This window comes from Agrilus planipennis, unplaced genomic scaffold (assembly GCF_000699045.2).
Source record: "Agrilus planipennis isolate EAB-ADULT unplaced genomic scaffold, Apla_2.0 scaffold247, whole genome shotgun sequence".
Lineage (NCBI taxonomy): Eukaryota > Metazoa > Arthropoda > Insecta > Coleoptera > Buprestidae > Agrilus > Agrilus planipennis.
Window position 1 is genome coordinate 141,740 of NW_020442433.1, and position 22,855 is coordinate 164,594.

Here is a 22,855-nt window from a genome sequence, read left to right on the forward strand (position 1 = left end):
GTTATAGTAGTTATATTTGTTATAAAACATAAGAAAATAAATTATTTTCTAAATCTTTACTCTTTTCCTGATAATTCGACGAAACAATGGATATTAATTACTAATTGCATTTGTCAACAAAGTCAGCCTACTGACCGATTTGATATTTTTTGTTTTTAGAATTTTATGTTCAGTTTCTTATAACTACACTTATGTAGTTCTTTCTAGTCCATCTACAAATTATTCCCATCCTTTCCTGATAAAAAATCCTCTACACTCTTACAGTGGTTCTTGCTAATTGCGTAAAATTTTAAATTTATATAACTGACAAAATATAGCATACCGTCCAACAGACAGAGCACGGAACCATCACTGGTCTATCTGCTATCTGCTGTTTAAAATATTTTTTTACTATTAGGTACATAATGGTATAGTTGCAATAATAAACGTGTCTTTTTTATTTTTAAAATCTTAAAATAAAATATTTTACAGTTGCAATACAAATTCATAAATTACGGAGTAAAAAAATACAAAAAGTTATTAAATTATTTTTTGCCATATATTTAATCGTTTGTACTATATTACTCTTCTTTTTAATAAATAATTTCCTCTAAGTATCTTATCTTTTTTTTCCATAGTAGGTTTATTATACAAAAAAATTGAATTTTATGTGAAACACGGAGTATAGATATTACCGACAAGATGTGATATCGTGAGAGTCATCCGTACATGCATTACGTTTGACACTTTTTACTTCTTCAGAATATACTCGGTACACTATTTTTCGTCTTCTTTTTTAACTGCAACAACATAACTGGTTTCTTCATTGGCTTCTGACTTTTCTATTTTAAACTGAATTTAAAAGCTCGCATTTTCACCGAAGTAGCTTTTAAGTTCTTTATTTTGAGTGATTAAGGTGTATTGACATCTTCGGCAGAAAACTTTGACTTCCGTTTTCGTTTTGATGAAGTAGATGTGGAAAACTTTCTCCGAGGGGAAATTCTTCTTTTAACAGTTTCAAAATCGGAATCAAAATCTGAGACACTATCACCTGTGTTATCTTCCAATGCATATGGGTTCCTAAAAACTAGCGTTTTAGTACAGAAATAGGCAGCTCGACATTATAGAATACAATATTATCTTGCTCAACATAAGTTTACAATTGGTTTTTTGATGTTTCTATTGGTAGATAAAATTTTACATAATAGTGGTACATCTTTTATGCCATCTTCAGATGATTTTGAATAATACAGGATAAAATTGCTTTTTACTGGAGCTATTCGATACACAAGATACACACGTTATTCAAGTATGAAAATGCACACAAATAATAATTTATACTTGATGTATCTCTGTACTTTCCACCTTAGTACAGGCCAAGCAGGCCTGCCACTAGCTGCCTGAGCGCCCGCGAAAAAAATCCCTGGAGAAAAAAAAAACGAAAAAAAAAAGCTTTGGAAAAAAACTCCTGGAAAAAATACCCCCATGAAAAAAGAAAAAACCAGAATTGTTTATTTGAACTATATCAGTGTATGCATTGCGCTATATTTGACTGAAATGTTAATCCTACTGTCTCAGAGCACCCCATTAGCACTTAAATTTGTTGTTCATACATTCGATTTTTATTAATAAATACATGGTTTCGTGTCAGCTTCACGTCAGATAGCACAAAATTATTGTATCGTGAATAACTTTTTTATTTGAAGAGTACCTAATTTATAACTTTGGCACCAAATTATCCCAAAAAGCCCCTAATTTTGGCATTTTCGAAATTCATTTTCGGGACTTTGTGGTGCCAGCTTCACAGGGCTGAAAATTTATATACACTATTCACAAATGATTGAACTTAATTTATGTGCTGCATACAACCGGTCTAATATGAATATTATTGCTTTTAATAAATGCTTCATATTTCTAATATTTGAAAATTTATTGAGGTTTATTATAAGGTCTCGTTTTAAAGAAATTTCCGGAAATTTGTCAGTAAGGTATTTTTTTATCGGGAGATTTTTGCCAGGGGCTTTTCTGGGAGTTTTTCCTGGGGATTTTTTTCCGTAAACCAAATAATAATAAATAAAATTTGAAAAAGGGAACAAATTAAAGAATAAACTNTGTATTTTAATTAAGTAAAAATATATTACTAAAAATTATCCGATAAATTTTAAAAATAAAAAGGAAAGGTGGAAAATGTTGACATTGGTAAAATTTTATTCTTATTTTGCTTGCTGTTGGTATTAAGATCCCTTCCTTCTATAAAAGTCTGAAAACATTTCCTTCACAAAAGAACATTTATTTAGTGAAATTTAAGCACAGATCCTTCACATTGACCAGACCTTCATCTGTTTATGGTAAGGGTCAGTTTTTAAGTATAAGATTTCAAAACGTCTATTTGTCAGCCACCTACTATTTGAAAATGACTTTAACAACATATTTAGCAAAAACAGAAGTTTTAGAGATGAACAAAGTTGATTAAGTAAGGTAAGGGTATGGTAGGTTAGGTTAGTAGTACATTTCCATTTTTTTTTTTTTTAATTACAACCTACATTACAAAATTTCTTAATTTTTTGTGTGCTAAAATGCACAAGCCTTTCACTATTTTCGTTGTAACTTATTCTTATAAAAAAAAGCGAAAATGTACATATTTGACCAACTGTATCTTAACTTAAACACTTTTAAACAAAAATACTATAATACAAAAGCTAATATTGGAAACGTGAGTTTTTAGATAATTAATCGTTTTATACAGACCTGCTAAACATATCAATTTACCAATACATACCATTCGCTATCATCCCCTTCAATAACTTCTTTCTTTATAACAACTTTATCAGGACTTCTTTAATAAAGTTGGAAAAAAATTATTCTTTGTCTAATAAAAATTAAATTTTATACTTACGCTTTTTGTTGATTTTTAGTGATTGATGATTTACTGGCACTCTAAAAATAGACAGAATCATTTACAAGTGCATTACATGAAATCGAAATAATAGTATATATACAGGGTGTCTTACGGTACCTTAGAATATTTCAGAAACTACTTCGAATGAAGGTTTAAAATTTTGGGGTTCAAAGTTTTCGAGGGTGCTCATTTTAAATAAAAGAGTAGCACTTCCGGTTACACCGGAAGTTGGCATTAACTTTCTTATTTTAAATGGAACACCCTGTGAATTTTTGAATTTTCAGAATCTACGTGTTATTTTAGAGGAACTTTTATAAAGCTTCCCCATGTCTAGGTCTACTAGACTTCGAGATATTTCAACTTTAACAAAATGATTTTTGATTGTCTAACTGAAAATTGCATTTTTCGTATATTATGCAAGCTGAAGTATTGATATTTGGAAGGAAGACAGAAGGATGCTCACCATTTACTACAGTTATGTTGAAAGTTACTTAGTATTATACAGGGTGATGAAAATTTAATACCGAATTTGCGTAACTTCGAACAATCAAAACTTTACTATTTCGATCACATTGTAACTGATTCCTTAAAATTCTTCTTAATTTCTTTCTAATAATTGGTGGCAAAGTGGGGTATCTCTCATTGAAATTTCTACATGTTCTGCTTATAACTCCATTGCTTTGTCCATGGATAAATAATAAATAAAAACATCAGCATTTGTATAAGTATTGTTTTTCATGATTTCAAAATTAATTGTTAACTACCACTAATAATAGCAAGTGGTGTCAAATCTGATGTTTTTGATTTATTATCAGGTTTAGCAACTCCATAGCTATCTTCACTGTAAATTCGATCATTTTAGTTACTTATAATAAAAAACGTAAATAACAGAAAAACTAAGAGATAGGTATGGGGAATACAAAGCATTTCATTAAAAAAAAGGTATTGATGGTTCGAAGTTACGCAAAATAGGTATTAAATTTTCATTACTCTGTAAAATACTAAATAACTTTTAACATTATGGTAGTGAATTATGGGCATTTCCATTTCTTCCTTTTAAATATCAATACTTCAACTTGAATAATAAAAGGTATATGCAATTTTGAGTTAGACAATAAAAAAACATTTTTTTGATAAGATTGAAATACCCGAAACAGTTTAAACATGGGGAAGCTTTATAAAAGTTTCTCTAAAATAACATACAGATTCGGAAAATTTAAAAATACACAGGGTGTTCCATTTAATATAAGAAAGTTGGTGTCAACTTCCGGTATACCCGGTATAAACGGAAGTGCTATAAGGATGGCATTATTTTATTAAAACTTAATTTGAAGTAGTTCACTTCACCTCACGCTGTAGCTGTACAAGAAAAACATGGAAACGAGTAATTTAGAATATAATATTTAATGTTAATGTTTATTCAAAATGTGGTTTTTATTCTTGGTATTTTTTAAGTTATCTAATAATCAATATTTTTAAACAAATCTATGTCAAGCAATGTATTATTAATAATGTAAAAATGGTATTGGATATTGATAAGTGTTTCTTTTTCTAGGCTGGCAGTCAAAAAACATATAACTAATGTTTTTTGTGTAACTTTTCGGTTTATTTATCCATAATCAAACTAAAATTAGCAACAACAAAATTAGAAAACAGTCCTACTTCAATTATTTATGTTATTTTGATTATTACAATAAATATTTACCTATTTTATTATTAGTCTATACCATATCGAGTCAAAAGACAAAGGTATTTCCCCGTGTGATCCTATATATTAGGACCAGACTGGGTCTTGCCAGTAGTTTCAAATGCGTTTTTCTCGAAAAGGTTGGACTTTCGGACCATCAAAGTGTGACTAAATTTTCTTGTTTTGTAGTGCCCTATCACTTCCTGCAAGCTTACTCCTTATTTCAGAAACAACCTGTATTTTGATAAGTTATAAGTTGGTACGCAATGTTGTTTAAGATCGAACAATGTGATATGTCTTGTTTGAGTAGCCTGAGAAAGTCATAAATGTAAGGTTATTACTATTGCTGTTTGCTGATGAAGTTATTTTTTACCCAATTGTTTATTAATTTGTTTATTTTATTTTTAATATTTACAGCAAGATCATTTTCTTCCCATTTATATGTGGATACGTCACGTCATTAAGTAGAGTTTAGCATTTTGATGCGATATTTTGATTTTTTGCTTCATTTAGTATAATTAAGTTGATTTTTTATTGTATTATTTGGGTATAGATATACTTTGTGCTTAAAGCTATTAAGAATGGTACAGATTTTGTTTCGGATTAAATTTATAATAGTTTCCCAACAAAATTCAATTCACAATAAAAAAAGCAAACAACAATTCTATAAACTTTTTAGATATAAAAATAAAACATAATGAGCAACAACCAAAATATTTTTAAATATTTTATATAATTCAAGTACAACTACATCTTAATTTATTTCTATTTAATTTACTATGTTAATCAAATAAACCACAACACAAAAACCATTGGTTATATATTTTTTTACCGTTACTTTGAAATAAAAAAAAACAATTACCTTAACCTTTTAACGACCAGGATATCAAAGATAAATTTGTAAATAAGTAAATAAAAAACAAGAAAACTAATAACTTAACCAAAATTAATGGATTAATTAATCAATAAATTCAACTTACATAACTCTCGTTCATTTCAACCGATTCGAATTGAACATAGTCAGCTGTATCAACTAAATCATCATCGTCCTCTAAGTAAGTATTTTCTTCTTTAATTGCACTTGTTGATTCAACAGAAGTATCAACAAAAAGGGACATATCGCCTAATTTTTCTTCCTGTAGATTTTGCAAAATAAATGGTTCCAGGATTTCATTCACTTCATCGATCACTTTCTTTTCATAAATTGTAAATTCTCCTTCTAACAAATGACCTCTCTAATAATAACAGAAAAAATGTAAAAATAGCAAAACTTAAAATTTAATGTAAACTAACCCCAACAACTTCTAAATTTTTACTAATGAACTGTGTACTCCGCAGACAGTTAAAAGGTAAAACTAGAACTAACAAGAGGAAATTAATACTAAAGTACAAAATGAGATTCGAAAAATGATTTATCTACATTTAAATAATAATTAAAAAAGGAACTGAAATCAACTAATTTTAAGTAAAATATTAGTCACGCAAAAAATGAGTAAGATATTTTACATCTATCAAATATGAAGAATAAGGAAATCATAACAAGACTTTGTCATAAAAAATATTTTCAGTCCGGTAGGGTGCTCCATTTCTTCTAGACGCTACCTAACTACCAATTCCCTGCACTTATCTCTACCAGTTTTTAAATTATTTAACTGTATTTGAAAAAAAAAAACACGATTTCAGCTGTTTAAATGAGACCAAGTATCTAAACCATAAAATCCAAAAACCTGCGGTTTGGAGAGTTTGTTTTAGCACGAAATACTGTATCTTTTTTGCCATGGGCAAAATGTGTACGTTATTTAGAGCCAGAAATATCGAAAGCGACTTTTGACAATCCTATAAGATAATTTTTTCAAATGGAATGACCCATATTAGATAATACCATTCGTTGCGAAATTAGAAGCACTTTCTACTAATATAAGGTTTTAGTTTATCTGTAAATGTTTTCCAGAAAAAAAATGATTATTTTATATTTAAAACCTTATATGAGTAAAAAGGGCTTTTAATTTCGCAACGAACGGTATCATTTTAATTTCGTACCATTAAAAAAAAGCTATTCGTCTTATAAGATAGTCAAAAGTAAGTTTCAAAATTTATGGCTCTAAATGTCTCAATAGTGTACTCATTTTGCCCATAGGTACAGGTACAGGTAAAACTAACGATCCAAAACGCAGGTTTTTAGCTTTTATGGTTTACAAAGGAACACCCTGTATACCTGAAAATATTTTCAGTATGTACATCAGATGATTCCAGATCACTTTTATAAAGACACTTTTTTCTATTGAAAGTTCAATAACAGAGTCATGGACGAAAACGACTTAGGTGGAAACATTGTATATGCAGATAAAATTATTTTAAATGCTCCATAAAAGAAATCCTGGCAAAAATCATAGAATTGAAATGCCACCCCACAATTGACATAATTTCTTACAATAAACGTTACCACAAAAATATATGACTTGTTTCTTTAAATAAGCATTACCACAAATATATATATGTAACTTATTTAAAATAAAAATTATGTAATGTGCTACTTACAAGTGCTTTCTGCAAAGAACGTTCTGATAAATAACAGTCGCCGAGAAGTTTAGAGGGCATTATAAAATATAACACCGACATAAGCTCTAAGGGGTTTCCCTGTAGAGAACCAGTGGTTATTAGCAGCCTTCTCAACGCCTAAAAAGCATGATAAATAGAAAAATAGAAAACGCCCTGCAAAGCTTTAGTTCATTCAAAAATATAAATATACTATATTAACAGTCGAAAAATAAATGCCCAGAACACAATATATTTAATTAAAGGCTATATATAACTACGTAACGCAAAATAAATCAATTTGTGATCTCCTTCCCCTACATAGCAGGCCCGAAACACTCTCCCCACACCATTCGGTTACCTCGAATTGATCGAATTTCGAAAACACGCCAAACTCATATGGGTTAGAAGATAATTAAATAAAACACCACCATCATAAGACCGTCATTCCTAAGACTGGTTGAACACACGCACATCCACTCCTTCCTACCCTCAGCCAATCTTCGCATTTCTCTAAAACTGGAACATCCCACATCCTTTACTATTTGTGAACAGTGATCTAATCTAAGTCTACCTCCACTCCTCTTAACTCCTGTTTCTGCCTCTAATATAACTTTGATTAGACCATCATACCTGAGAAGGTGTCCTACCAACCTATCTCGCCTATTTTTTATTGACTTCCATAGAGTCCTCTGTTCTTTTCTTTCTAGTACCTCTTCATTTCTAACCTCCTCTATCCACGGTATCCAAACATACACGTTTAATAATTTTTTTAAAATTTCTAAATTAACCGTTCGCGAGCATAGAAGTGGCTTTTTTTTATTGAAAGCGATTAGACCTTGCACTATCCTCTGCTTTATATCCCTACCTACTCCTTCCGTCTTGACTTATCTTCCTAGATACCTATAATCAACCACTTCTTCTAATTTTTCGTCTCCTATCTTTATATTCGTTCTTTCCCTACTTTTTTCCCTTGCATAACAGTATTTTAAATAAAACACTCACGTATGTAAACTTCTTCTCACACTACTATTACTTTCATTTAATTACTGTCTAAATAACACTTCTATTATCAATTAATTAACAATTCACCACTATATAAACATTTTATAACTTCTTCGCTCTTTCTTCTGTTTCTATCGCCCCGAACTCGCACTAGTGCTACTAATAATCCCACGATCTCTTGACAATTATTTATAGAAATTTCACGTTTAAGTACTTTCCAGTATATACCGTCTAGAAACCTGGTCTTATTTGTCACTATGTAAGTTGAGTTGCCTACATACATGTAACAATATACACACCCCAAAAATTGATATTTCAAAGTATTTTCTGAGTTAACGAAATGTGGCTAAAAACAGCACATATATACAACTGTTTATTCGATTATTTCGTACAGTCTATTCAAATTCTAATGTAGTTAATTCTATCGACATCTTACTATTTGTAATTTCCTGTAGTCCCTATTAATATTTTACTTCGTTTACTAACCGCATGTATACTTTCCCTTCTCTCCTAACTACAATTTTACGATGAGGTTCTTCGGTGATTTGGGACTAAATTCTATTTCTTGATATTTCTTATCTTCGGAACTTTCCAATCTTATTATTGGTGTCCTATTTTAATCTACCAACTACTGGCCCCTCCTTCATAGGTTTTCTAAACCATTATTTTTCATAACTTAAAAAGTTTGATCTGAATCTCTCTACCTTCAAATTAGATCTTTATTTCTCAAGTTTGTTTAAATATATCGTTGCTGTTGTAACCGTTATTTCTTCATCTTGCTTTATTTTCTTCATCCTCCGAATATGGAACACAAGAGTCTAAACTGGTGACCCCGACATCCCACTGCTGACGAAGTCAGCATCTTAAGAGTCAGTAATTGGTCCAGAGAAGTTTAAAAGTAGCCTTGCCACCGTTTAATTACGCCGATTCGGGACTGTGGTTTTCACAAGTTTAGCTGGGTTTCAACAAATCATCAGTAGTAAGTACATCATCGATAGCCGATATACTCGCGAAGCATATACGTCAGATGAAGAGGGAAGCTAACATTCGCGGCCGATAGCGTTCTCGCGCACAGTATGCTGGTGACGGTATTTGTTGCTACCACAAACAATTTGGCCAAGTGTACGCACTTCGTCTGAAGGTTCTGACAGGTACGACTGAAGACCGTCACAACGTGCAACCGATCTATCAAATACACAGAAACTCTTCCAACGGTGATGTAAGGACGGTTTGCAGTCCTCAGTTGCAGAAATACCACTTTGGCCTTCGTGCAAAAAATTAAGACAACAGTGCCGTTCTTCTTTAACGACCTCGTAAATTTAAACCAGGTATTCGTACGTCATGACAGGTTTAGTCAGTCTTGTGCTGATTATTCGAAGCAACGCTACTGTCTGTTATTTAACAACGACATCAAGATATAAAAGCCTCCTAATCGTACAATGACTATGGAAAGTAAGTCTGTTAGACTGCTTCCATCTGATGCAACGATATCTCTCGCTTACATTTATAATAGCTGGTGGGAAGCAGCGGCTCTCTGATCTCTTCTGCCGCGTATTTCAAAACAGTACAAACAGTGTCGTACTCTGTTGGTGGGTTATTTACGAAAGGTAAAACGAGGGGAACTTTCAAAGGACTAAGATTTGGAGTGATAGAAAGAGATAGCTTATGAGACACAAAAAGTAATTGCTGGTGATAAAGCTAGATATCTCGCTAATATTGTTTGGCATAAAATGTGTTATATTACATGTTCACATTTCCTTTATCACTGCATTACAATGTACTTGTCATTTGACATTTTTAACTTATACGCATTTTTATCTATTAATAATTCCAGTATGTTACGTACAGCAAAAAAAAACATTCAAATTTCATTTCTATTTCCGCATTATTGTTGCGCAAGAATGGAATTTTATTACATTAATTGTCTGTTCAATAAACCTCTATGTTCAGATTTTCCCAGGGTTGGTTATGAACCTGTTATTGGTCTGTCGAATAGATAGGACTTAGTTTTAAAAATTTTAATAGATAGGTACAGAGAACAATTTAAACCATCGTCTCGCCGACACAGTTAGCAAAATTTCCAGCTTCATCATCAACAATCACTTTTTGTTTGTTAACATCTATCTGTCTCCTTATTATATCATTCCAAATCTTAGTGGAATTCATAAAAGTAAAGAAAGTTTTATCATTTTTAAAGTTTCTGCGTTTTGAGTTTTACAAGTGAACCGATGTCGTTATCAGAACTAGTGCTATCAGTTGTAGAACTTTCCATTTCGTGCAATGCTGACTTTTAATAAAATCACCAAGAATTCTATACATAATTCAACTTATAACCCGTTATAAATTAAAAAACTGTACTAACAGTAGACAAGCGCGTGGCCATGCGTACCGACATATACTCATTCCTTCAAGCCGTTCTTGTACGAGGGTGTTCGTTTCAGGGATAAATAAATAGAACATTTTCTGCTACTAATTTAATGGCAAACATTTTATTTCATTTTTTTTTCCGAAAATTGATCGCTCCAGTAAATAAAAGGATCCTGCCACGATATGTAAGAGTGTTTTGTACTTTAATAATTCTGACGTCGTCAAAAATATTCCTGACAAATTTCAAAACATTACATTTTTTCTTCGTTATTATCGTAATTTTCTCTAATTTCTACGAACTATAGTGGATCAAGTAATAAAACAGTATAAAATCTAAACAGACAAACGATCGAAAAAAGCATTTAAAAAAATGCGTCAAATAATTCAATTTTTATGAATAATTAAAAAAGTAAAAGATTTAAAAAAACTTTTAGTGTGTTAGTACAATACGTCCTGATGTATGAAATATGAATAGGCAGAATAAGGTATTAAAATGACCACTGAACCTACATTTCTAAATTATATGTTAAATAAAAAAGTTCTAAAGAACAACTTTAGCAATAGATATATATATATATAGGGGCAAAGGATCAGTATGCTTAAATTTGCAAATGATATAGCAATATTACATTAAGCAAGGAGTTGCAGATACCTCTAAATAAAATGGAACCGATATTGACAAACCAGTATATTATGAAGATAAATAAAAGTAAAACAAAAACTTGGTATGCAGAGATGAAAAAGTAGAAAGACTGAATATAAATATAAAAGTCGAAAAATTAGAAGAATTATTTTCCGTACCTATGAAGTCAAATAATTTAGAGTCATCGTCATCTAAAAGAAGTCACAGTTATGCTCGCGGACGGTTAATTTAGAAATTCGAAATAGATTGTTAGAGGTGTGTGTTTGGAGCACGGATCCATATGGGTACGAAAAGTGGACAGTGAACGCAGCGGAAAAGAAAAGGTATGAAGCGGCCGAAATGTGGTGTTACTGGCGAATGATAATACCGTGGATAGAGAAGGTTAGAAATAAAAAAGTATTAGAACAGTAGGCGCTATAGAAATCAATAAGACATAGGCTAGATAAGTTGACAAGGCACTTTATCAGGCACAAAGGGCGACTTAGAAACATATTAGAAACAGAAAACAGAGTAAAGAGCAGTAGAGGTAGACCTAGATTAGATTACTGTTGCCAAGAATATGGGATGTTTATATTTTAGGAAAATGAGAACAATAGCTCAGGATATAAAATAATGGGGGTGCGTATCCAACCAGTCTTAGTACTGACGACCTTATGAAGATGATAATGATGATGATGGAAAAAGTTACATACCCTGGTTTTAATTAAATTATCGTACAACTGTATATTGATATTTTTTGCTGTATCTGTCTCATCAAAGACGACGTAGTCAGTTGTCATTGATCTAAATACTTCCCTCTCGTCTGCTATATGAACCACCACTGTGTATCTAAAACAAAGAAGAAATATATTTCGGAGCTAAAAGTAAGTGTCGTAAGCAAATCATTAATGCAACTTTTAGTATAGGAAAATCAGCGGACGCATAATCCGTATGCTGCGCCTGTGTGTAATTTTGTAATATAATGTACTACGGCCGCCATACTTTCATGATAAACATCGTGTCCAAAACAGTTTTGTGAAAAATGTTATAATTTTTTTAAGGATACGGGACTGTTTCTTGTTCTTACGGCAGTAAAAGTCACAGTGAAAGAAAACAAGCTACTATCAATTTATAAGTATGTACATATTTATTTAAAAAAGTAAAAACTGGAAATACTTTTTTATCAAGCAGTGTAAATTCCAGGAAATCCTGACACCAAGGGTGGTCTTACGGAAGTTTACGACAATTAACCCCTATCCTCCTCACGTAACGCTGAAACTAGAACATTTGTAGCCCCATATATGCCCCAGAGACTATTTAAAATAGACAACAAATTAAAAAATAATCTCGTGGTTCATACCATTTTTGTGCGTTCTATCACCTGACATGAATAATATTAAGAACTCACGCAAACGGAAATAAAAAATTACAAAAACGAAAAGCTTACAGTTGCCCGTTTAACATAATTGCAGCTTTTCTCGCTTTAATTGTTGCAAATTCTCACACCAGCCCTTTGCATTTAACGTTTGGGTCGAGTCGATATTCCACTGAAATTCAAATCTTCTAATTTTGTTTCACTAATGTTAATTTGAGAAGCGTTTTTATTAATTTAAGTTTGGAGAACCTCCTTTTTCCATAAAAAATTCTTACCGATAGTGTTAACAAAATACACAGCGCAACAGAGGTATTGGAAAAGAAGTGATTCTCAATTTAAATGCAAACAGGGTGGAGCAGAGAATTATCCTTAACTTTGAAAGTAAATAAAATAAAAATTAAGAAAGGTAAGTTACCTTTGTTTATTGTCTTTAAAATACACAATTTGGATTTTTTTATAGTGTAAAACAGGATATCATTTCGAATGATGACCTTCGTTGTTAATACACTATTATAAGCGGTTTGCAAATTGTTACTTCGACGTCTCTAAATTTCTGATTTGAAGTATTCCCATAAAAAAAGTCGCACGGAGTCAAATCTGGCAAACGCGTGGGTCGAGGAATACCACCAAACCCGAAAATTAAATGTCTGGGGAACATTACTGTCATAACAGCTGTTGAATTATAGGTCGTGTGAGCCGTAGCCTTATTTTGTTGTAGACAAGCCCAACCCCATATTCAATTGTGCAAAAATTCATTGATCAAACTGTTCAGAGGTTATAGTAATCGTACGACCATTCCCCTCGAAAAGGTAGGGTAACTTTTTCAATATTTTAAGGTCTCTCATAAACTTCCCTAAGATTGGCACCACTCCAATAGCAGATGTTTTGATTATTTACATCATCATATAGATGGAAATGCGCTTCGTTACTTAAATAAACCGTTGCGTTATCAGACACACTTCGAATTTTAGCCTCCTCGGATTTCCCTTAAGAAAATGGACCTTAAACAATAAAGATATTCTCAGGAACATATCAGAAGAAACACAATTTATCTCATTTTATTTGCAATGACAGTGTCACAAAAACCATAGGACTGCTATGGTGCTTAGCAAATGATACATTCCATTATTATTATTCTCCTGGTCTTCTCAGTTTTCACTGTATAACGCCTATTGATGATATTATTATTGGAATAATTCGAACTGTGTTCTGATTCCACATGTCGTTTATTTTATCTGCTGAAGGAATATATTTTTGAATTTTCTCAATATGTTTCTGTTTAAGATTTTCAGTGTTTGGTACAGCAACATCTATTAGGTAGGTCGTTTTAGTTTCTTTGATGGCCAGTGTGATATCAGGTCTGTTATGATTAACTGTTTTATCTGTAATTACGTCTCTATCCCAATAAAGCTTGGCTAAGTGGTTTTTCAATACATTTTGTGGTTTGTATTTGTAGTAGGGCTCTATCTGATCTATTATTATTATTATTATCCTGGTCATCTCAGTTTGCACTGGTAACATTGAGCAAGTGAAGACGGGCTAATGCCAAAGAACCTCACTCACATCTTTTGGGATATACAAACCAATCTTCTGTTCTTAAAATTTAGGGAGCTAATGGAAGTTGCTACAACGTAACGGCGCATCAGTGGGCGCCATGGTAATATTAAAAGATGAGAATACCCGACCTTTACATTGGAGGCATGAACTAATCCATGAGGTCTTCCCAAGGGATGATGGTAACGTCCATGTGGTTAATATAAAAACTAACGGCGGTATTGTAATTCTTTATTTTATTTTGTTTTGTTGCATTTTGAGTTTTAAACTAATGTATGATGTATAGCATATGTTATCGGTTTTATTTTATTTTATAAACTGAGACTGTGATTTTGTTTTTATTGAAGAAATTAACAAATGTTACATTCTCGGGTGATTGTACAAGGCATTTCCAATACCTCCATCTGATGTAATTATTGTAAATAACTTAATAATCTACCTTGATAAAGCGTTAGACCAAAAAGGCGGAATGTGGGTTGAGGATAACATAACAAATAATTAACAATTCACCCCTTCTGGTTGCTTTCTATTGAATAAATATTAATGTCATTGGGGAAGATAGTCTTTTTTATATATGCTTGGCAATGCTACTATGGCAATCACGTCCTGTAACACAGTTAATGCCATTGTACGCAGTCATCAGAAGAGTTAATTTATAATAACTATGCAACAAACAAATTAAAAAAAGAACAACAATAAGGAACAATAATACTTTTGGATTGATTTCCTTAATTTGCTTTTGCACTCTGGAATTTTTTACTTTCATGTTCGATCCGTTGGCATAACCCTATCCTAAAATTTCAGCTAATAGGCTATTCTTTTAATATAGCTTCTGTCAGTGCCCAAGAGAGGCACAAAGCCAAGGAAGTGTTTACGTTTTTCTACCTTGATCATTTATTTAGTCAGGCATAAATGGGTTTATTAAAACTCGTCCCACCGAATTCCGCAGCACCACCTTCCATGATTACATCGCTCAGGCAAAAACACATCTCAAAAGCACTTGAAAAGTGATCCGCTCTCTCCGAAACAGAAGTCGACATAACCCGCCGCTACAAGAAAACGGCTCTGTATACACTTCAGATGAGGAAAAAGCTGCAATTTTCGTAGACTCCTTCTGTCTTCACTACCCAGCCCTGTGGATCTTGCCGACATTCACGAGCAAACTAATGCTGCTTCCCAAAACTTCGTCCCCTCTGTCTTCGACTATAAGCACACGTCCTCCAGCGAAATCATCCTTGCATTCTGTCACCAAACCACATAACCACACTCTGCAACGTGACAAACGCTATCATGCGGCTCCACACTTCCCTCTGGTTTGGAAAGAAGCCACCTGTCATTTGTTTCCCTAAAAAAGGGAAACCCTTCAGCTAACCCTCAAGCTACAGGCCCATCAGCCTGCTCAATTCGCTGAGTGAAGTAGTTGAATCCGTCCTTCTGGACCGGCTTCTTGACCACGTGGAGCGAAGCAACCTCCTCCGCGACTTTCAATACGATTTCCGCAGTCACCACGACACCGGCCATCAACTTATTCGTGTTCCAGAACACATTATCGACAAACTAAAGAAGCGCCATCACACTTCCATCCTTCTGCTTGACATCCAGCAAGCTTTCGATCGAGTTTGGTACACAGATCTCATCTCCAAACTTATCGGCATAAACACCCCACATTTCCTAATCCGATCTTTCTTCTCTAACAGAACCCGTCGTGTTCGCGTTGCTTTATCTTCATACAAATACGTCACGCCCGGTATGCCCCAAGACTCCAAGCTGTTATGTTTCCGTTCAACCTTTCCTGTGCAGACATGTCGTCCCGTCCCTCGATCCTCACAACTCTTTACGCCGATGACATCGCCCTCATAAACTCCACCCAAACCATTCTACAGTGTTCCGAAAAAATTAACAAGTTTTTGCCCCTGCTCATAAATTAGTACTTAAGATGGAAACTCTCCATTAACGAGGCCAATTCGGAAGCAATTTTCTTCTCCCATAGGACCCAGAAACATCCCCCATCAAATGGAGCCATTTCATCACATACCTCGGCGTCACCTTCGACTGAATACTCACTTGGCAAACACATCCTAACCTCACGTTCCAAGGTTTTACGCGCTTTCGTCTCCCTCAAGCCCCCTTTTCAAAACAACTATATCTCCCACTAAATCAAAATCTGTGCGCTCAACGCAATCACCAAGAGAATCTGCTCCCACGCCACTTTCACCTGGGACTGCGTCCACCCCCGCCGCCCAAACTCGTCCATCTCGACACTTCCCGACTTTGTCTCTAAACCAAACGACTCTGTCACCTTCTACTCTGAACTGCTTCCTTTCCGCTCCTTCCTAGTTTTACTTTTTTAGAGCGAGTTCCCACCCAACTCATCCGAGGTGGGCCGCCAATTTCCCCCTCCTCCCCAATTATTTCCTTTCCTACATTCAATCCCCTTCCCGCTCCCAACCTCTTCCCACCGAACCTTCCCTGGGATGTATAACCTCCGGGTCGATCTCCCTACTCGAGGGGGGTTTTAGTCGGTAGATGCTTCGATGAATCCAACACTACCCCTCTTCAGATGACATCTTTTGACGACTTCCCTCCTCGAGGAAAAATTAAATAAAAAACATAAAAGAGAATATTCGACACTGAGAACTAGTGCGTACTGGTAAAATAACCATGTCACACGTAACGAAACGTTACCTACTACCGTCGTGTGCATATAAACAGATTGCACCAAGGGGGGGCACTTCCATAATACCTGTACCTTTATTTGCGAACATACAATTTTTAACTCAATAACCCCGGTAATATATAACATGGGAGAATAAAAACAGTGACGTTTTGTGCATTTGACGCATCCCTAAGAAGTAAATTAGAGTCACTGTAGCATTGCGTTCAGTTTCTGTGCTTACGTTAAATATATTTGTAAAAATTAGCTGTAGATAAAAAATTTAGAAAATACTAAAAATAACATGGATACATTTACGTGCTATACTTACGTTGTCAGTATCACATCATACATATACAGTTCGCCTTTATAAAATTTCAGCCTATGACCAGTTCTTTCTTCTTTTGAACCATGATAAACGAACACCTTCATTGACGGACAATACCGTTTGAATGCTTCGACCCAATTATCTATAGATTAAAAACGATCTTTTTACAATGTATTTTAGTTTTTTAATATACATGCAGGAATGAGACAGAGATATAGGAGTAATATACAGTTTGTAAAGAGCGACAGGTAATTGTGGAACTTAAGCAGTAACGTAGAGACGTAAATACAGTCGAACCTGGGCAAAAGAGAATTCAAGGGACTCAAATGTTATTCTCACTCACAGTTTTCTCATTTATAGAGGTTAATAAAAATAGAATATAAACATGGTGCTAGAGCGTTAAGAAATAGGTAATGCATAAGTATATACACATTTGGCTATAAATAGGTACATATTTTATTTATTTAAAAAAATTAGATAATTTTTTATGAGTATCCTTTTTACAATTTTGAATGTTTTTCATAAACTTTATCAAAAATTGAGGGATCAACATCAATCAATCACAATACAAAAAAAAAATAATTTTAATTTTTTGTGTGAACAACGTCAAACGTACTTTCTTCGATGATTGTTATCAACTGAAACCAAATGTTGAGGATGAGTACCATAACCAGGTAGGAACAAGCGCACAAGTGTGCTGCAGATGTCTAGTAATTGTAAATAGTTTCTCTTACAGAGGTCTAGAGTAAGAAACTTTCACTTACAGTGTTCTAAAAGTGAAAAATTACTCTCCCTAAAAGAGGTATTAACACTGTCACTCATTGAGGTTTTCGGGGATAAAACTGACGGGACGGGAATATTTTTGTGAGTTTTCTCACTTATCCAGTTTTCGCTTATCCAGTTTCGACTGTATTAAGAAAGGAGTCAGACAAAGATGCACACTGTCATCGTTACTTTTTAATCTATATACCGAAGACGAAAAAAAAATATTGCAAGTGAGTATGCAAGGGAAGACTAAATAGGGAAAGAGTGAATATAAAGGTGGCAATCGAAAAATTAGAAAAGAAAATCGATGTCTAGGAAGTCAGATAGCTCAGGATGGATGAAACAGTACAGATATATTAAAACAGAGAATAGCGGAGAGTAGAGTCGCCTTTAACAAAAAAAAAGTTACTTCTACGCTCGCGAACGGTTAATTCGAAAAAGATTACTTATTATTTTAAAGATGTTAATATAAGCTCAGGACAAGAAAGAGGTGGAGAGTCTCAGGACCTTACGATGATGATAATTTTTGAAGTGCTTATAGTAACTTTTACTTCAATTAATTTTTATACTTCAAATGAAATAAAAACCAAATAAATAGTTCAAATAAACGCAAACGTATTGTAAACATACGGCTTCCATTTTAATGGACGTAGACATTCCAACTAAAATTTAGAGAAAATAAATATAATCATTTGGGGCTACGATTTATAAGTTGTCACAGTAAAAGAAGTTTTTCTGAGGTAATTAAAAAAAAAATCTTTTTTATTGTTTTTCTTGCAAAAATAAACTTTGTTGTGTGTACACGCTTGCCCCAAAATCGTGGGACACAAAAATGATCTTTTTCTGTAACCCCGGAGAACGCTACTGTCGTTCGTCTGCAGATAATATTGTAGCAAGTACGAGCGTGTTTGTGTGCGATCGGGCACACGTGTGCGCGCACGGCATATCGATTCGCCGACTAGCCTCGGACGCCTTTCTTCATGTGTGCCGTACTTGTAAATGTGTATGTCGTACCTGTGTTCTGGGAAAGCAGTTAAATAGTTCAATGAAAAACACGATCCGGATGTTTCTAGAGGGTTCCAGAAAGGAAACAAAAGAGTATTTAAAGGAAGAGACGATCGCCTAGAGACAGTACAAATAAATTGACCGTTGCAGAAGTGAATCCAGAAATAAATTGATAGTGATAGCAGTAAAATAAATAGCGCAGTGAATAATGATATATCAACAGTAGTGTAAATAAATAATTTTTGTCGTTATCAGTATTAGAAATTAATTTTGTTAAACCCAGGAGCATTACAACTGGTGTCAAGTGTGGGGTCGAGTAAAAGACATTACAATGGCAAAGAAGTTGTACGAATTAAAAGTAGCCGAGTTAAGAAGAGAATTGGAAGAACGGGATGAAGCGACAAGCGGTAACAAAGCGGAACTTAAGTGGCGGCTCGCGGAGATGTTGAAAAAGCATGGTCCTGATCCTGAAACGTTGCTTTTCGAAGACGAATTGTCGCAAATGATGAAAAGTTTGAAATGTGAATTGGAAGAAAATAGTAAAAGTTTGAAACGTGAATTGGAAGAAAACAGTAAAAGTTTGAAAAATAAATTGGAAGAAAACAGTAGAAGTTTGGAAAAACGAACGGAATCCCTGCAAGAATTCGAGGCCGATATTGCGAGACTGTCCCTACTGGCCTATCCTAATACTCCAGAAGAATTGATGTAAAGGTTGGCAGTAGAGGCATTTACTGATGGACTTCGGGACAGTGACACTTAACAACGAATACGCCTCGACCGACCTAAGACGCTAGCTGATGCATTGGTTCGTGCATTGGAGTACGAAACTGTTAAACGGGCCTATAGCAAACAGGGAAGTGTTCGAAAGTTAGATAAAGAAACTCGAAAGCTACGATATGATATTGGAATTCCAGCGAACTAGGTCATTCGAGGAGGCAGTGTAGGAAAAGTACTCCTTCCCCAAGTACTCGACGTCAAACAAACTGCAAGCAGTGTAATCAAATGGAAAAGAATGAAGAGACAATTCGACGCATCACGGTAATTGATGACGAGTGGTTACCTGAAAATATAAAACACGACCAAGAATACGACCCGGACTTAAAGAAGGTGATGGAATAGAAAAGAGACGGAAAACGACCAACGTGGCAGCAAATTTCTTCTTATAACGAAGTACGAAAATCGTTATCGGCTCAGTGGGACACAATCATTTTGGAGGATGGCATCCTGAAGCGTGTTGTTGAAAGTCCGGATGGAAAGAAAGATAGGAAGCAACTGGTTACTCCGCGAAACAAGATTACAGAGGTGTTGCAGTATCTTCATGATGGATCATCTGGTGGCCATTTTGGAGTGAATAAGACACTTGGGAAAGTGCGAGAGCGATTTTATTGGGTGAACTGTAAGGATGATGTCAAGAATTGGTGTAAGAAGTGTACCACCTGTGCAGCGAGTAATGGACCACAGAAAAGGCCAAGGGCGCCAATGCGTAAATACAATGTCGGTGGCCCCTTCGAACGAATCGCAATCGACGTGACGGGTCCATTCCCAGAGTCCGAGAAAAGTAACAAGTACATCGTGGTCGTTATGGACTATTTTACCAAGTGGGTTGAAGCCTAAGCCCTTCCGAACCAGGAGTCGAAAACTATAGTTGAGGAGCTGGTGAATGAGTTGATCAGTCGTTTTGGGGTTCCACTGGAGTTGCACTCAGACCAAGGGAGGAATTTCGAATCGGCTATATTCCGCGGAATATGCGCGCTCCTAGGAATAAAGAAAACTCGAACTACTCCACTCCATCCACAATCGGACGGCATGGTTTTGCCTTTATTTTTAATGGCATACCGTTCATCTGTCCACGAAACGACTGGCTAAACACCTGCCAGTGTCCTTTTTGAAAGGGAGTTGACTACCTTGTGACCTCAAATTAGGCTGTAAACCAGGAGATGACTTGACAGGAGAAGAATATGTTACCAACCTCCGAAGAAAGCTTAACGATATCCACGAGTCGGTTAGTCTGCATACGCAGATTGCTAGTGACATGATTAAAGAAAACTACGATATCAAGGCTACAGCAGGTGGTTACCAAAGTGGAGATCTTGTTTGGTTGCATAATCCTCGTCGTCGCCGTGGACTATCACCTAAGTTCCAACAGAATTGGGAAGGACCCTATGAGATAGTGCAGAGGATTAATGACGTGATTTACCGAATTAGGTAAACTCCAAATGGGAAGCCGAAGGTAGTCCATTTTAATCGCTTGGCTCCATTCACCGATGCAAATGAAGAGGAGGCGCGGGCCAAATTATTAGGAACTATTCCTTCCGAGCCTACATTCGAAGAGTTCATGAAGGAAGGCCCCCATGTTAACAGGAGATTTGAAGTGACGCAAGAAATCCGAAGAGACCTTTTTGCTATATCTAAGGAATATTCTCTGGCCCATTACGTTTCAAAGGATCTCAGAATGAGCCGTGGTATCGCGTCCGTGTTCAAACGCAGATTTGGCGGTTTGGAAGGGAAGAAGACTGTTGTGCCTGCCTGACGTACGACGCAATACCTATTACCTAGTAACTAAGGAAAGATGCTCTGATAACCCAACTTATAGAGACCTTTGGGACTCAGTAATGGAGGATCGTACAGAACACGATCGAAATCCTGTTCCGCCATACTGGAATAGACATTTTGGTTTGCAATAATAACCCGAATCGGACCAATTATGGGAAGACCGTGGACTGTTACTTCTATTCCCGGAGCGGATTTCCTGAAGGCGAGAACTGCAGATTCCGGCATTATCCTACGGAACGGAAAGTGAAAATGTTTCAGGACGAAACATCCTTAAGGAGGGGGCAGTGTAGCAAGCACGAACGTATTTGTGTGCGATCAGGCACACGTGTGCGTGGACGGCTTATCGATTCGCCGACTAGCCGCGGGCGCCTTTCTTCATGTGCACCGTATCTGTAAATGTGTATGTCGTACCTACGTTCTGGGAAAACAGTTAAATAGTTCAAAGGAAAACTAAACGATCCGTAGTTTCTAAAGGATTCCAGAAACGAACATTACAATATAGATAATTATAAGTACACACAAGCATAAAAGGACACGAATGTTTCAATTTACTCACCTACAATATTGGAAGGTACAATAACCAAATGTGGCAAGCCATTTATGTTTCTTTTTCTTTCCTTCAATAATGAAAAAAAGGCAATTAGTTGAAGCATTCGACCTGATCCTAATGGGTAATTTAAAATTCCATTAACATTTTCTTTATGAATCACCATCATCCAATTTAGAACATCCACTTGACATTTTTTTAATCTACAACAAAAATACCCTGTTTATATCATATACATTAATTAGATTTTCATATTGTTATAGGAATCAAACCAAAATAGTAGCTCAACAGCGTTAAATATGCTTAAAAACCATTTATAAAAGTTACGTGCGTAAATGCCTACTAGTTCAGTACTACACATCAATACTGCTTATAACTCAGGTTAAACATAAATTTTCAGTTTAAAAGAAACTTCAATACATGCTAGTTGGTATCCATTGTTAACAAATATAATCTAAATGAGAAAATCAGTGAATTATAGGGAATTCAACTTTTCAATTATTAGTGCTTTTATTAAAAATGGAACGAAATAGAAAGTTTTACACTACTTCTGAAAGCGAAATTGTTTTACTTGTGAAATTCAAAACGCAAAAGCACTAAAAATATATATTATGTACAAAAGTTGACGATATAATAATCGAATCAACGGATAAAACTTTACTTTTATGAATTTTAAAGTTTTGATATGTACCAATGGTGTGGGGCACAACATGTATTACATTACCTATACGAGCAAACAAAATATTGAAAGTCTAAGGAAAAAGTGGAAAGGTTACAAGAGTATAGATAGATAGATATATAAATAAATGTGAATTTTGTCAGAAGCGGTCTGCTGAGAAGAGATTATCCCGAGTTTGCCTAAAAATATCGAAACTAACATGAAAAGCATTGCTACGAATTTTTTCAGAGGTAAACCACAGTCTATGAAGCAGGGAGTGTGACCTAGGTAATATTTTACCTCCACTGCTGTTAATTCATTGA

General features: G+C 34.6%; 1 protein-coding gene across 1 annotated transcript in view; it reads right to left on the reverse strand.

Annotated features, from left to right (window-relative positions):
- Positions 1–817: 817 nt before the first annotated feature.
- Positions 818–22,855, reverse strand: part of LOC108740255 (SWI/SNF-related matrix-associated actin-dependent regulator of chromatin subfamily A containing DEAD/H box 1 homolog) — a 30,791-nt gene continuing 8,753 nt past the window's right edge. Inside the window, exons 5-12 of the mRNA XM_025980293.1 lie at positions 21,884–22,077; positions 17,008–17,146; positions 11,808–11,943; positions 7,104–7,241; positions 5,546–5,800; positions 2,876–2,916; positions 2,759–2,815; positions 818–1,059 (exon numbers count right to left, since the gene is read on the reverse strand). Of these exons, the coding sequence (XP_025836078.1) occupies positions 891–1,059; positions 2,759–2,815; positions 2,876–2,916; positions 5,546–5,800; positions 7,104–7,241; positions 11,808–11,943; positions 17,008–17,146; positions 21,884–22,077 (1,129 nt within the window). The 3' untranslated portion in view covers positions 818–890. The remainder of the gene's footprint in view (positions 1,060–2,758; positions 2,816–2,875; positions 2,917–5,545; positions 5,801–7,103; positions 7,242–11,807; positions 11,944–17,007; positions 17,147–21,883; positions 22,078–22,855) is intronic.